The sequence below is a fragment of the Gavialis gangeticus genome, unplaced genomic scaffold (assembly GCF_001723915.1).
Source record: "Gavialis gangeticus isolate Ggan-Ray unplaced genomic scaffold, GavGan_comp1, whole genome shotgun sequence".
Lineage (NCBI taxonomy): Eukaryota > Metazoa > Chordata > Crocodylia > Gavialidae > Gavialis > Gavialis gangeticus.
This window is the reverse complement of record NW_017729000.1, coordinates 49,188,711-49,202,599: the sequence shown is the minus strand read 5'-3', so window position 1 is coordinate 49,202,599 and position 13,889 is coordinate 49,188,711. Positions and strand designations below refer to the sequence as shown.

The 13,889-nt window shown below is 41.6% G+C and overlaps 1 protein-coding gene across 1 annotated transcript; it reads right to left on the bottom strand.

Annotated features, from left to right (window-relative positions):
• Nucleotides 1–10,160: 10,160 nt before the first annotated feature.
• Nucleotides 10,161–13,674, bottom strand: LOC109290205 (protocadherin alpha-C1-like). Its single transcript, XM_019506614.1, has one exon. It carries the CDS (start codon nucleotides 12,932–12,934, stop codon nucleotides 10,349–10,351), a length of 2,586 nt encoding a protein of 861 aa, XP_019362159.1. The 5' UTR covers nucleotides 12,935–13,674; the 3' UTR covers nucleotides 10,161–10,348.
• Between the last annotated feature and the right edge of the window lie 215 nt (nucleotides 13,675–13,889).

Sequence of the window (13,889 nt, the reverse complement as noted above, 5' to 3'; positions counted from 1 at the left end):
TTCTTAAAGTCTAGAAAGACTACGTCCACGGCGACACCATCATCCAAGGATTTAGTCACCTGGTCATAAAAGGCAACCAGGTTGGTCAGGCAGGACCTGCCTTTGATGAACCCATGCTGATTGCCCCTGAGCATGATCTCCCCTGCTTGCCCCCCACAGATGTGCCCCTTGATGATTCTCTCCAAGATCTTCCCGAGCACCAAGGTGAGGCTTACAGGCCTACAGTTACCTGGAGAAGACTCTCTCTCTTCAGTTCTCATGTCCCTCCATCTTCCCCCCATCTCTGTTTACCTTTCAGTATTATTATTAGGGAAGAACCACTACTTATGTTTATCTTATTAACACCAAACAGTACTTTCCCAGAAATTACTCTGTTTACTACTAACAGTCATGGAAAGGAAATTTTTTCTTCAATATATATAAGATAAATCCAGTCTTACACCAAAAATAATCCCAAATTCTGCTATGAACACTACTTATTGAAATCAATGGAAAAACATGCATTAAATTTAATGATGCAAGACACTGCCCTTTTACATATCTACAACCCCAAATATATTATATGCATTGTTAGGGGATGGAGGGATCCTCCATCCAGGCTACATCTAGCATTCCTGTGACTCCAGTGTGGTATCCTTTTTAGCAGCTTGTTTGAGTTGACTTAGATAATATTACTAAGTTATATAAAATTCAGTATTTGTATGTTGTATCTGCAAACAGTATAATTAACAAAACAAATGGGACAATACTGGACACCTTCAGTTAGGAAGATCTGTGGCTAAGGTTAAACATGGATTCAGGTAGGTCACATGGTGAGCCTTGTGGTGATGAAAGCTAACAAAGGGTCAAATGGTTATTAGTTGAAAATTTTGGAGTCTTCATGATTTTGTAATTAACAGTGTTAGATGGAGCTAGTGCATACAGATATTAGGGCTACAGGCACATGCACACAATGGAAGCTTACCAGAACATGTAATATGTGACATTATTAAAGTACATGAAAAGGACTGGAATCTAAGTTTATTTCTGATTAATTGGTCATAAAAAGACATAGTAGAAATTGAAGAAGTTCATATTTGGGTGAAGGAACTGCCTACATGCAAAGACTTCTCCTAGGAGAGGGATATTAAAATGAATGCAATAGTTCAGAAGTAAAGAGGAAAATCATTAGGTGATACAAACTGACATAGTCCCATTAAACAGAGCAAAGCTAAAAGCATTTGAACAAGCTCAGGATCATCTCTAATATGGGAGAAGATGATAGAATTATCCAGCCATAGATAGTAACAAACAAACAAAAAAATCAAAATTACCTTCTCATATATAAAGAATAGGCTATTCAGTGCGACTAAGTATCAATAAAATAGTATCAAAGAGGTAAAAACAAGTTCATCCTTTCCTCATACATAAAGAAGAAGCTATTCACTGCAATTAAGAGATGGCAAATTTAAAGTGGGTAAAAGGAAATGTTTTTATTGCATATGGGCTCACATTCATAATTTGGTTCCCAGTCTGTTTCTGGGACAGTGCAACAATGCGCTTTCTTGTACATAAGGTTTATTGCAAAGTCACACTGTAACAGGGGACCCTAATATTTGCAAACTGTAACCTTATTTTGTATTAGCAAAATGTATTTAACCAGTTGTCAGTGGGTGCATCTACATGTGCCACCCACAATGCAGTTGTTACTGCACCGTCATATAGTACTTGCTTTAGGAAGTACTAAATGACAGTGCAGTAACACGCATTACTGTACCATCCCAATGGCGCACAGTTATTTTTAGCAGCTACATTGCCATATTAATACACTAGAGTGAAGTAGCTCATCACTACAGCAATGTAATGTCAGCGTCATGGTTTGTGCCTGCATTGCCGTAGCGATGAGCTACATTGCTGTAGCGCGTTGCTACAGTGACATAGCATCACATGCAGACACACCTACTGAAACCATTTCCACATGTAGGATGGACATTGATGCTATACCTATATTTATCAGATAGCCATAAATGAGCTACTTGAGCCATAGGATGAAACGTTCCTATTGGAAACTGAATACTGCTCAAGAAATCAGCAGAAAACAAAAGCAAACAACAAATGTATCACGTTTGACATGACATGGCAAACTTTATCCTATTTTTTAAAGTTTATTACTCAAGATGAGTGAAGATTTGTAACACACATTCTCTTCAGCAGATATAGACCTTTTCTGTTCTGTGAATTCTCTGTGAACAGATTGTGATGCATTAATTTGTTAGCTACTTGCAACTATTAGTCAAATATTTGTGTGAACAAATTTCTGCCTCAGGGTTGCTCATGAATGTTATTTGTAACTTTTTCTAAAAATAGCAGGATGATATTAACATGGTTTGAGTGAACATGGACATCAAATGGCATTGTTGCTGTTCCTGATTGGATGACCTACTCTATGGCTACTCAAAATTTTTTTATATGAATCTTTATGGGCATTTGTCAGGCTTTCACTATCCATGGACTTACACTTCCACATTTGTCCATATAATGTTACCCCATCTAAAACAGTAATATGAATGTTGCAAAAAGAAAACTAAAAAAAGATATAAATATTATTCAAATAAAAGTGATTTAGAATTTGCTGAAATATTAGCAATAAACATGTTGTGGCAGGGAGGTGAAATATTTCCCTTTAAAAAGTGACCCATGCTTGCTTATATAATTGTAGGATAACTAAAATGATCTGTTGTAGTATCAGAAAAGCCAGGTCTCCTATCAGTCTTCAGTTCCAGAAATGGAACTGGTAGTAAAGGATTATATATTGACCTACATTTGAGGGGTGCATCTACACATCCAATTAATGTGACTGAATTTACTCTGGCTCAAATTGGAAGACATCTATACGTGCATTTAAGTGCAGTAATTTGCTCCACTGCTGGATACCACTTGTATCTGATGGGACTATGCAGCAATGCAGTAAATTCATCTCCTGCACCATAATTGCTGCACATGTGTAGATAGTGACATTTTACTGTGCAGCAAATTTAGTTTGCTGAGCAGTAAAGCATCTCATGTAGATGTACCCAGTATGGAGAACATTTATTTATATTTACTGCATCTTACTTAAAACCAGTTCCAAAGACAGAATTAACACCTTCCTGATGTTTTTCCACTGTTTTAGAAGAGTAACTTACAGTTGCTACATACTAGAGTTAAGGGGTTCCTGAGATAGAGGCCTCCTAGAAAAAAAAATCAGCTTTCTGAAAGTTGACAGATTTTACCATTATTTTTTGCACAGGCCTGAAGATCAAACCATTATCCTGACTGCATCCAAAATGGACACAATTACTCAACACTTTACCTGTCCTAAGCATGGCGCACACTGTCCCTTTGAAGGAAAGAACACTGAATACCATATGCAAAAAAGAGCCGGGGCCTCTAGATAGGTGTACACCTAACTTAAGAGGTTAAAAGATCATGTTGTACATGTGAACTAGAGACAAGAAGGTTTTGAGCTTGTCAGTTTTCATGACTAGTTCAAGGGAACAGATAGCACCTAATGAACCTAACTTACAGCTCTCTAGTTTCAGATCTCACCTACACAAACAAGTTATCTTCATGATTGATTGGGGAATGGAGGTCAAGAGAAAAGGTCAGTAATGATGGGGATGTTAGATGGGCCAGGGCCATAACTAGGAGATCTTCCTGAAGCAGGAAGAACACAATGTGTACTGCAAAGCTTTGGTGTAGACCTCAGGCTACAAAATGAAGGAAATGTATAATAATTTTGTAAATTGCTACTGTCAACATATGTATGCAACAACAGAGGGCACAAGACAGCAAGCAGCAACTTTTTATGTTACTGTTTCTAAAATATGGTTTCATGAGAGAAAAAGGAAGGTGAGCTGAAAATGAAGGCAGGATGTATGTTGTGGTGAATGGTAGTGGAGAGGATTAGGAAGTGGGACATGCCAGCCTTCTCACACATTTAAGGTACTGTACTTACTATCTAACCAAACTTTCAATATTCTGAAACACAAACTGTTCTTTCAGTTAGGCACCCTACACTCTACACCTTTAAGTACATGATGATAATCCCCATTCTGGTAAAGCAAAATGTACAGGAGAGAGGAGGAGCACTTAGGAATGACACAGCATCCTTCATCTCTACTTAGTGACAAGCAATGTTTCAAATGTAAGTCTCTGCAATAAATTCAAGTGTGCAAGGGATCACTACCTCCTACAAAGACTGTCTCTTTCATTTAAAAGCCTAGGGAATGCAGTGATGAAAAACTTCATTAATACAAAGGTAAAGTTTTCCAGTGGTACCTTATGCTCCAAAATGTTGAGTTCAACAAAATTCAACTCCTGAAAACTAGGAAAAGAAGAGGTAAGATGCACACAACCTTAACCATACTCTAAGTGAGGCCCCAGTACAACTAAAATAACACTTTCATTCTGCCTTTGTACTGTATTGAAGAAAAGCTCCTTACACCTTTCCGAGGGTCCAGCTCTTAAGTCTTCTCCATTTTAGAAGTATCCCACCCATTAATTTTTACAACCCCTACACACAAAGCCATCTAACCTTTTACTTTCACCTATCCATCATTAAACATACATATCACACTGGTCTACCACCTAAATGGTGACAATCCTCATTGCAATGACTGTAATGTCCGATTTCTAATACAGCCAACACAATGCAGTGTTTATATGGGGTTCTCAGCAGACATGTCTACATGTGCATATTAATGTAAAGCAATACACACTGACACTTATTGCACTGGAGTTTATCACTCTGGGCAAATGTTTATCACATTTGTACATGTGCCTGGGACTGCAGCACACTGAGCCAGGTCGGAGCAGCCCCAGTCATCATGAGTCCCTGGGGGTCAGCCTGTCAACCCAAAGCTGCTCCCTCCAGCTCAATATGCTACAGAGGGGCTGGCTGAGGCACAAGGGTGCTTCAGTGTGGGGGCTGGCCAGCAGGCAGCCCCCACACTGAAGCACTCTCATGCCCCAACCAGCCAGGGCAGCATTTAAACATGAGCTGCTGTGGACTAAAATACTCCACAGCAGGATAGTACTTGTATTTACATGATTTACCTATTATCAGACCCTTTAACTTAGATATAAAGAACAAATACCATCAATAATGGTACAGGCCCACATATTCCTAGATGTGGTTTCTTAAAGATTTCACTAAATAGTGAACCAACCAAGAGAATATGGTTATAGGCTTGTTTTGGGTAGAACTGAGGATATTATACAAGCTAATCACAGAAAATAACTTCAGATTATATTATCACAAGCTAGTTCCATTTAAATGAACTGGAAATTTAAGCAAATAGGCCTGTAACTGAGGTTATTGATTTCCCAAAGATGTACTTTGATAAACTAGGGAAATTACTTAGTGAAGTCAACTGAACTCAGTGTACTAACACTATCACTAACCATAGTATACTAACTTACACTAACCATATCTCTACACATGCAGTTTTACACAACTTTTCTCCATCTACTACTTAGCTCTGCTGCTTCTCGCCCAGAGGCCTGAGGAAAGGTACTATGATACCCAAAAGCTTGCCTATGTCTATCCCAACCATATCAAAGCTATTACCCACAAGAATTCTTGCCTAACACTGTCACGTCATATAATCTGAATTAGACATGAAATTGCAGCCTCTGAAGACCTTCTCATAGGGTAAGAACAGAAAAGCCTTGGATAGCATATACCACTCTTTGTTTTGAGTAGGTTATGCTATTACAGCTCTAGTATATAACTGTTAAAGCATGATTCAGGAATGCCTTGTTCACATGAATAGTCCTTACTCAAGTGAGTAATTCTATTAGAGCTTTAGCCTGGGGCAGCATAATCTAAATGGCATGCCACTGTCAAAATGCCAGTATATTTCACATTTGTCACTTCATGTCCATGCCAAATTGCATAAAATGTTTCCACCCCATGAAGGTCTAAAAGACACAGTAAAAATATTCTCTGTTGCTAGGTCATTTAGTTCTATTTTTAGATGTAACCTAAATATTAGATGTGAAAGCACTCAAGGGTCACTACACTCAATGCATGTCATTCATCAAGCACAAAAGATAAAATGAACAAATGTATGGAATGCTATGAGTAGACCATGATCTTAGAAATCTTTATTCAGGTAAATAGACTTTACACACCTGAGTAATCCCACCACTCCAGAGTGTCTATTGGAAGTACGACTTAGTATAGAAGCAGAGAATAACATGCTTTTCACTTCACTGTTATGCATGCTACATTGCACAAAAAGCAGAAAAATCTTTAAAAACATATAGTTAAGACTGATTTTATCATGAGGCTTTCTGTAGTCCTAATTTAGACATAACCTAAATAGCAGATATAAAAACACAGAAGAGTCTCGCCTCTGTGTTTGTAAAGAATATCCAAGTCACTCACTTAATTCAATAGAAAAAATGTACCACCACCAAATAAACAAAAATACATCATCAAAAACAATTTCCTCTTAAATCTCATTTCTATTCATGTTCCCTCTTTACACATAACTACTGGTATAGTTCAATACTGAGATTTTGGGGGGGAACTAACAAGTCATGAATGCATGTCAAAAAGTGTTCAAAAAGGGATTTATATCCTACTGTATGTAAAATGTAGATGTAACCTTACATTTGGAGCTGCTACTAATGTTTTAATAATATGCAATGCTTAAATAACACATCATTAAATATTAATCAGGAGTAATTTTACAGTCCCCTTCAGAAAAATATGGGATAAAATTCAGCTCTTAGGTATACATATCCAACTGCCAGTAAAATCAGTGTGCATGCATTAAAGTGCATAATGTAGTCAATTATTCATCTTGCTTCTTCTTTTCTTTATTAATAAGAGGTCTCTGTGATTCTTTGACTTACAGAAATCATGTCTGAGTTGAACAGAATTTCTGTTCATGGATCATTTTGCAGAAATTAGTTCAAACTGTGGTCCCCAACCATGTTGTTACATACCATATCAGATCAGAGGAAACTTAATCTTCTAGTACATTGTTATCATGGTTAGACTAGATGTCATATTAAATTTCTTTGGTATATCTAACATTCACTAGAAATTAAAGCAAACAAATGATTGTATATGTATTTCCAATTTGTACTGTTTGATTTCCAGTTTGTACTGTTTGACTTGTTATATTGTTTTAATGGACTGCAGGTTTGTGGAAATACATGCAGAGTTGATTCCTTGGTAGATTAATCCTCATTATCAGCAACAAGAGAATCAGCAATAATAATCAAGTGACAGTACTCTAGTGTTAAGGACAGATGTGGCTGTAAATGTTGAAGCCTTTCATTCACTTGCCCAACTTTGCTCAGTTATATTCATATATGTCCTTTGGCCTTCCCAGGAGGCTTCTATCGTAGGTTACAATTTCTGTTTAAAGGGTGTTAATAAAATCACCAAAGGTCACATCTGAGAGTTGTTTTTCCCATTCTCAAAATCCGGTAAGAATAAGGATATCATATTTCAATGTTCTGATTTAAAGGCATGTGACTGACTGATATCCAATAATAAATAATGATGACTTTTTGGTGACCTCTGATGGGAAAATCAAAGTCAATACATGGTTTCTTATTACTCAGTTTATATGAGTTAATGTAGAATTATTGCACCCAGAATTGTAGCCTGTAAGAGGATTTTAAATCTGCTTTAGCTTTGGTAAAAATTAGTCAGCTAATGGTGAGTACATCAGAAAACTGCAAACCAGAACTAATATATATTTATAGGTCAAGATTTAATTGCAGTAGTAGAGAGCGTTCATGGAAGGGTGAGAGAATGATTAGTGGCATGGAAAATTTCTCTTGTAAAAGAGAAATTGAAAAGACTAGTTATTTACCTTATAAAAAGAAATAAATAAGAAGGAATGTAATAAAATAATGAATAGCCTGTAGAAATCAGGTTCTCCCCATCTCATAATGTAGCACACAGACACAATTGATTAAATTAAAAAATGGCAATTCAAAATCTGTAAAAGGATAGTCAACCCTTATATATTACTATGGCTAAAGAAATCTTCCAGGCCAGATTCAGCATATAATCGGCCCTTCATGAAAACAACAATGGAAACCTAGGATAACACATTTGAGAAATTAACTTCAAAACCATCACCTTTAGCACCTATACATAATAATACTGAATTTAACCATAATAATTCATTAGGAAACATTAACATCTGGGAGTACGTACATGTAAAATAATCTGCATAGTTATTCAAAGAAAATATATTTAGATCTTTTGAAGAAGTGCAATGCATTTATGGTACGGAAACAGCAAATATTGGAGGGAGTGCAATCAGTTGGGAGGATTCTACCACATATGGGCTGCTTGCAGACTTTTTAAAAAAGTGCTTCACCAGAAGAAGCTGCACTTATTTTAACCTGGCTCTACAGCATCTATATAGATTGGGCACTTCAGCAGGGCTTTTCAGTGCTTTTAGCTAAAGCTGATTTAATCATAGATAAAAGAGCTAAAAAGTAGGGCTGTGCAAAATGTCAACAGGTGTTTCATTTCAAAGCTGTTTTGACCTCCCAGGACCCCAGCTGATACAGGATCCCCAACAGGCACCCAGATGATGCAAGATGACAGGAGACTGTGACTGCCAGCTGTTGGTGATGGCTCTGGGCTATTTCCCCAGCCAGCAGCAACAGCCTGCTGAAACCACATGCAGATCCAGGGGCTGCACCCCCGGGGGAAAAGCTGGGGGAATGATCAGAGAGCTGGGGAATCAAACCGGGAGCTCTGGCTGATAGGTGGAGCCACCACAGCTACCAGACAGTGCACACCACCCTGCCACCCACACTGCACCCGTGTGATGGTGCAGCTGCCACATGGGTGGGGGGGGCAATCCCTGCTGCCCCCTGTTGCATGGGGAGATCTGCTATGAGCCCTCAGAGGCCCCAGTCACTGCTGCCAGAACTGGTAAGTGCATGGCTTTTTTTTTTTTAAGTTTCACACTCACCGGCTGCAGAGCATCTAGATGACAGCATGCTGCAGCTGCTGGCTGGGGCCAGCGCTAGCACCTGAGTCTACCTGGCACAGCCTGTGCTGAGCACTGGGAAGAACCTAGTGCTGGCCCTGGCCCCAACTGGCAGTGGCAGCCTGCTGTCATCCTGCATGCAGATCCAGTGGCCTGTGCCCCCTGGGAGGGCTGCAGGGCTGTGCCAGACTCCTCCCAGGGGACGCAGCCCCTGGATCTGCCTGTGGGATGACAGCAGGATGCTGCTACAGGCAAACCATACTGGTTTTGCTTTGAACAGTTTGAGTTGCAGTGTCACAAAAACCCCTGCACCTATCTCCTTGAAACTTGGCAGACTTCATGCCCTTACATGGGGCTACCATCTCCACAATGTTCATCCAAATCAGGCAAGAAATGACAAAGTTATAGGCATTTTTGCAATTCCCCATTATAGCCTATGAGCAAAACATCAAAACGCGTTGAAACAGCGAAACAGTTTTGATTAAATGAAACAGAATAATGCTTTGAAACGGCAAAATGGAAGTCATAACAAGAGGCTTCCTTCCAAAAAGGAAGTCATTAGCTGAAAAGACTTGAAAACTTTTTAGTTTTACAAATTCTTTTGGTTGTTTTAAAAGATCTCATTTCATTTCAAACAGTATATGTTGTACCGATTTCTGAAGAACTTAAGGAAATTGAGGACTATTAGGATCCTTTGAAACTTATTCTTAGGACTTAAATACCACCTTTCCACCGCAAATTCTCTTCTCACACTTTCCCCTTTCCCAAAGGAAAACCTCAAGGAGTAGAAAACTTTATAATTGATGAAGCAGATTTGTTGTTCTCGTGACCTTTGTCACTTGGCACTTGGGGTGGGGCAGCTCTAATTAAAGCGGGGCTTAAAAACGGCAGCGGGGCGCCTGAACGAAAGCTCCCGTGCCGCGCTTTGCCGCAAGTGCGGCGCCACCGTTTGGACGCGCGCGGCGGCTGCGGCCAGACCCGGGAGGCAGGCGGCCATTGCCGCTGGGGCGACCGCTCCGGCTGCCGAATTCCAGCGTCCGGGCGGCCGCCACGCTCCTGCATACACGCAGGTGCACAGGCGTGTATATGTATTTGAACTTGCTAGTCAATTTATTCTTCACTCGTTTCATTTCGTCTTTTCTTGTGGCTTCCTATGTAGTGTAATGGCACTGTGGCAGTATTTTCTTTTCGTCACACACAGTAAGTTGTAGTTACTGAGCACCCCCCCCCCCCGTTTAGATATGGCAGATCATTCTAGTGTTCCTGGGGCATATGTCTCTTTCGCTTTCGGTTCTTAGGGGAAAGGGGGGACATAAGCGATTGGAGATTTTGTTCGTGTTGCCATAATGCTACCCTCTGCCTGGTAGGTAAATAAATATATTGGCTTCACGCTGGCATAAGATCAATGCTGTTACCATCAAGTATAAAAATGACAAATGAAGGAGTCTGGGAACCCGTGGGGCACATCGAACTACTGAACTACTGAAACGAAAACTACTTACCAACAAAATAGCGTTAAAGTGATCGCTTTTCACCTTCTGTATCTGAATACACGATGCTGGCGCTTGTAATCCTGCAGCACTGGGGATATTTCTGGCGTCTCCATTCAGCAATAAATTGTTATTGCTAGGCCCAATGCCCAGAGATGCCCTGTACAAGTAGGTGTGGGTAAGCTTGCCCACCCCTGAGACCTCCACCACCTCTGAAGGGAAGTGAGAGCTCGGAAGCATGCGCACATTGTAGCGGTACTTCTCGTACTTCTCATCCTCGGGGCAGCACCCTAAGCAACAGCAGCTGCGGTGGTGAGTAGTTCTGCAATGGAGGAGCCTCATGAGGACAAGGAAGAGGATAAACCCAAGGAACACAAAGGAGATGCAAGCGAGAGAGATGATGAGGTAAAGGTTTAAAGTGGTGAGATGTCCTCTTGCTTCCAGCCCCTCGCCGAAGTCCGGCAGAGCTTGGGGTAGGGAGTCCGCGAGCAGGATACCCAAGGCTATGGTGGAGGAGAGCGATGGCTCGCCACGGTCCTTCACCAGGACGATCACTTTGTGCTTGATGGAGTCCGTGGACCTCATGGACCGGGCCGTGCGGAGTTCTCCCGTGTTGGCCAGAATCCGAAATAAGCCGGAGTCCGAGGGCTGCAAGAGGTGGTAGGACAGCCAGGCGTTATGCCCGCTGTCCGCGTCGTCCGCCACCACTTTAGTCACCAGGTAATCGGCATCGGCTAACCTGGGGACTATTTCCACAGCGACTGACCCGTTCCTGGCCACAGGATACAGAATGACGGGGATGTTATCGTTTTGATCCGCGATGAGGACATTCACAGTTAAGGCCGTACTCAGTGCTGGAGATCCGTGATCTTTGGCTTCCACCTGGAAATGAAAACTCCTGAGCTGTTCAAAGTCAAAAGTGCTTTTTGCATAGATGTTTCCGTTCTCTGAATTAACAGCAAAAAAGCTGGACAAAGCGCCGCCTTCAAAACCCATGTCCCTGAGTGTATAAGAAATCCGGCCGTTTTCCCCCACATCGGGATCAGACGCTGATACCTGGTACAGGGACGCCCCAGGAAGGTTATTTTCTGTCACAGAGATGTCGCATGCTGAGCTGGCAAACTTGGGAGGGTTGTCGTTCACGTCCGAGATCTGCACCCACAGTGTCCTCCGAGTGGCCAGGGGAGGCGACCCAAGGTCCATAGCAGTGACGGTGATGTTATACTCACTGACCCCTTCTCGATCCAGAGGCCCATCCGTGACCAGACTATAGTAATTGTCGAAAGACGATTTCAGGTGAAAGGGAAAGTTGGCAGGGATCTGACAGGTTACCTTCCCGTTCTCTCCAGGGTCTTTATCCCTAACACTCAAAAGAGCTATCACAGTTCCGGACAAAGCATCCTCGGGGATGGGACTGGAAAGAGACGTGATTGTGATCTCGGGGGCATTATTGTTCACATCAGTGATCTCCACCAGCAGCTTAGCTGTGCTGGACATCCCGAACGCTCCTTTATCCCTGGCCTCGATGAACATCTCTAGAAGGGGTCTCTGGACATCTAAAATGCCATTGACTTTTACCTCCCCAGTTTGGGGATCAATTAGGAACATTCTCTGTAGATCAGCAGAAGTGCTATTGCTAAATGAGTACCTGATTTCTCCATTTTGACCTTCATCTAAGTCAGTGGCATGCACTCGGGTTACCAGCGTGCCGCTGCGGGAGTTCTCCAAGATACTTGCCCTGTAGACGGAATGTTCAAACGCTGGAGCGTTGTCATTGGTATCGAGAACTGTCACAACGACGTCGGCATCACCGGACCTCTCGGGAGTCCCACCGTCTTTGGCTATAATTACGAGTTTGTGGATGGCTTGTTGCTCCCTGTCTAAGGTTTTTTCCAGTACCAGTTCAGGATACTTACTCCCGTCTCCGCATATTTGCATTTCCAGACGGAAATGTTCATTAGGACTCAGAGTATAGATCTGGACACTGTTGGTGCCTTCATCAAGATCTTGGGCATCGGGGAGTGCAAATCGAGCCCCGGGTGATAAAAACTCGGCTACGTTTAAGCGATATTCATTTAAAGGGAAGCTGGGGGAGTTGTCATTGATGTCCAACACCTTAAATTCCATTTTATACAGCTCTAGAGGGTTTTCTAGAACAAGTTCGTAATTCAGAAAACAGGTCGTTTTTAATTCACAAACCTGCTCTCTGTCTATGGGCTCATTAACGGACAAAGCCCCCGTGCTTACATCTATATTAAAATATTGCTTACTTGAACTGGTGATCATGCGAAATTTCCTGGATGAAAGTGTAGCCGCATCTATTCCTAAATCCTTTGCTATATTCCCAACAGATACCCCACGTCCCGTTTCTTCGGAGATGGAGTACGCGATTTGCCCATCCACGGAGTAGGAAATAAGGCAGAGCACCATTAGATAGACCCGCATTCTTCCTTCCCTGGCTCAGCTCCCTGCAGACAGGTTCAACAGTACCATAATCCAATACTTCAGCAAATAGCTGACGTCATCCCACCTCTGAAAACTGGTAAAATAGTCAGAAAGAAAACTTAAAAAAACGAAAAACAACAATACATTTTTGCTAAAATGTGGGGAAAGAGCATATATTCTTTCTCGTGCTCCCTGAAATCATCACCGAGTTATCGCCTGCTGAGCCAGCCACTGCCAGGTCTTTTATTGCAGCTGCCTTTGCTATATGTGATCATGTGGACGGGAAAAGCTCCTATTTCTCTTGGGTACCTCAGTGGTGGACAGTGCCACCTAGAGACTTAACGGCTAACTGTAAGCCAGCCAGGAAAGTACAGTCTGTATAACAGCACTGGATTAAAGAAAAATGTAAAAACTGTTACAAAATTAGCCGATCTTCATTGTTAAATGTCTCAAGGGAAACCTTTCGAACGTGTGCGAGCTATTTCCGGAGGCTGAATATGTTCCCATGGATGAAACAGTCGGGAAGATACGGACATTCTTCCTGCCGAGATCTTGCCTGTCGCTTGAAGGTCTGTCAAAGCAAAACCAGCATTAGCACGGGAAAACGCCCAAGCGTGCTGCCAGTTCATCTGTGGATAGAAGTGAGGCGTACGCGAGAAGCCACAGGCTTTTTAAAGCAGAGCTCTGACCCGCTCACCCTTGGCACAACATTCTTCAGGTTCTTCAGCCATTTGAAGAACGGGAAGGTCAGTTTTGACTTCATGTTGCTCATTTCTTTTTCCTTTTCTGTTGATTTTTGTGCTCTGGGTATATTAACCCCGAGGTCTCGGGTGAAAGGGAAGTGATCAGCTCACTGAATGTTTAATCATGTGGTCACCTAAACCACTAGAGAGCTCTCATTGATTTTAGTGGACACAGGATTATACGCTGAACTAGATGAAGCCTATTTGGGTGA

Coding starts and splice junctions, on each gene's coding strand:
- LOC109290205 (XM_019506614.1), bottom strand. CDS start 12,934: ATGCGGGTCTATCTAATGGTGCTCTGCCTTATTTCCTACTCCGTGGAT.